Genomic DNA, 1,846 nt, shown 5'->3' on the forward strand with positions numbered 1-1,846 from the left:
ATCATTATAAATAGTAGGTAAGACCTCATTTATGAGGACATTAATTACTCTCTCTCTTTCTCTCTCTTTACTTTCTCTCTCATACTTATCTTCTTCTCTTAAACACTTTATGACTTTGTCATCGGAGTGGTTATCCCCGGACCACCCCGGGGTTAGCTAACTTCTTCTCATTGTGTAGGTTCTCAGCTTGCCGATAGGAGTATCAGGATCTCAAGTCCGAGTTCTTGGGGAATCAGATGATAGTGGGGATAGATTATTTCACAAAGTGGATTGAAGCAGAACCAGTTGCAAAGATAACGGCGTCAGAAGTGAAGAAGTTTATATGGAAGAGTATCTTCACAAGATTTGGGCTGCCGATGGCGATGGTTTTTTATCACGGAACCCAATTTGATTGTAAGCCAGTCAAAGATCTCTTAATGATGTACAAGGTGAAATTTGCTTATGCAGCAGTATGTCATCCACAGTCTAACGGCCAGGCAGAAGCAGCAAATAAGCAAATTATAACGACAATCAAAAAGAAGATCGAAGATGCAAAGGGGTTGTGGGCAAATTTGATACCGAAGATATTGTGGGCAAACAGGACGACAATCAGAGAAGCCACAGGTGAATCACCTTTCACTTTGGTATTTGGTACAGAAGTAGTTATACCGGCAGAGGTTGGGTTGCCGACATTTAGAGTTCAGCATTACTGTGAAGACCAAAATGATTTACTCCTACAACAACAGTTAGACTTTCTGCCAGAAATTAGAGAGAAGGCAGCAGTTAAGTCAGCAGCATATAAGGAAAGAATGTCAAGGGCCTACAACAGAAGAGTGTCTCATCGGCCGTTAAGTGTGGGGGATTTAGTACTGCGAAGAACTGCGGCAACCGGTAAGGGAAGTGAAGATGGAAAGCTGACGGCAAGTTGGGAAGGACCTTATCGGATTAGAGATGTCGTCATCCAGGGATCGTTTTATCTGGAAACTTTAGATAGGACACCCCTAAAGAATGTATGGAACTCGGCTGTGCTGAAGAAATACTATGTATAATGTACAATTTTCATGTGAAGCTGATATCGAAAAAGGGTATCAGTGATGAATGAAGAAGTATTCAGACAACGTGTATTGGAATAGGCATCCTCCATTTAACAGAACACCGTTAAATGGGACGGACAGCTCAAAACCGCTTCCGTGAAGTTGATAGATATACAACCTGATCAGTTGTATACGTTAACTCGCGAGGTTGCTGGTTCAAAATATAATACCGGCCAAATCAATTCGAGTATACGCCAATATGAGGCGTAGCTCAGAAAGTGATCGCTGAGAGGGTACCTAACTGGCTAAAACAACAAAGAAGTAGGTGATCAATGTTATAATCTGGACCAGCAACGAATGATTACTGCCTAGTGTACATAGTTCTAATACGAACTATGTACACTGGGGGAGTAAAGAATGAGATAGATATCGTGCATTGATAGTTTTTAAATGAAAGGTTGTTATGATATGATATCTTCATAATTTGATAGTTGTTGAAAGTTGCGGATATCAGATAAATCATCAGGTAAATCTTTGTTTTTGGCAATATGAGATAAATCATCAGGTAAATCTTTGTTTTTTGCAAACTGTCTTTTGCATATCTCTGTTTTTTGCAGACTGTCTTTTGCATATTGTGAATTGCAAGGCAATGTAGTTACGATAACATTGTTTAGTTTAAATAGGAAAATTAGCAAGTGATAAGCAAAGACAACTTAGTTACGATAAGAGGTGTTTAAATTTGCAAGCAGTTGATAAACAACGAAAACGAAAATGAGTCAAGTTTACATGACAATCGACAGGAATCACCACAAAAAAGGGGTATATGCCGATAA

General features: G+C 39.4%; 1 protein-coding gene across 1 annotated transcript; it reads left to right on the top strand.

Annotated features, from left to right (window-relative positions):
* The first annotated feature begins 236 nt into the window (after positions 1-236).
* On the top strand, positions 237-1,028 carry LOC145600485 (uncharacterized). The gene is made up of 2 exons (XM_081656374.1): positions 237-365; positions 477-1,028. The coding sequence occupies exons 1-2, from the start codon at positions 237-239 to the stop codon at positions 1,026-1,028; spliced, it is 681 nt and encodes a 226-aa protein (XP_081512500.1).
* The last annotated feature ends 818 nt before the right edge of the window (positions 1,029-1,846 follow it).

This window comes from Chenopodium album, chromosome 21 (genome assembly GCF_948465745.1).
Source record: "Chenopodium album chromosome 21, dcCheAlbu1.1, whole genome shotgun sequence".
Lineage (NCBI taxonomy): Eukaryota > Viridiplantae > Streptophyta > Magnoliopsida > Caryophyllales > Amaranthaceae > Chenopodium > Chenopodium album.

Excerpts from the sequence above, each read along its gene's own strand:
- LOC145600485 (XM_081656374.1), top strand. The coding sequence starts at position 237 with ATGATAGTGGGGATAGATTATTTCACAAAGTGGATTGAAGCAGAACCA. Across the intron at positions 366-476 it reads TTGGGCTGCCGATGGCGATG|GCAGAAGCAGCAAATAAGCA; the intron begins GTTTTTTATCAC and ends TCTAACGGCCAG.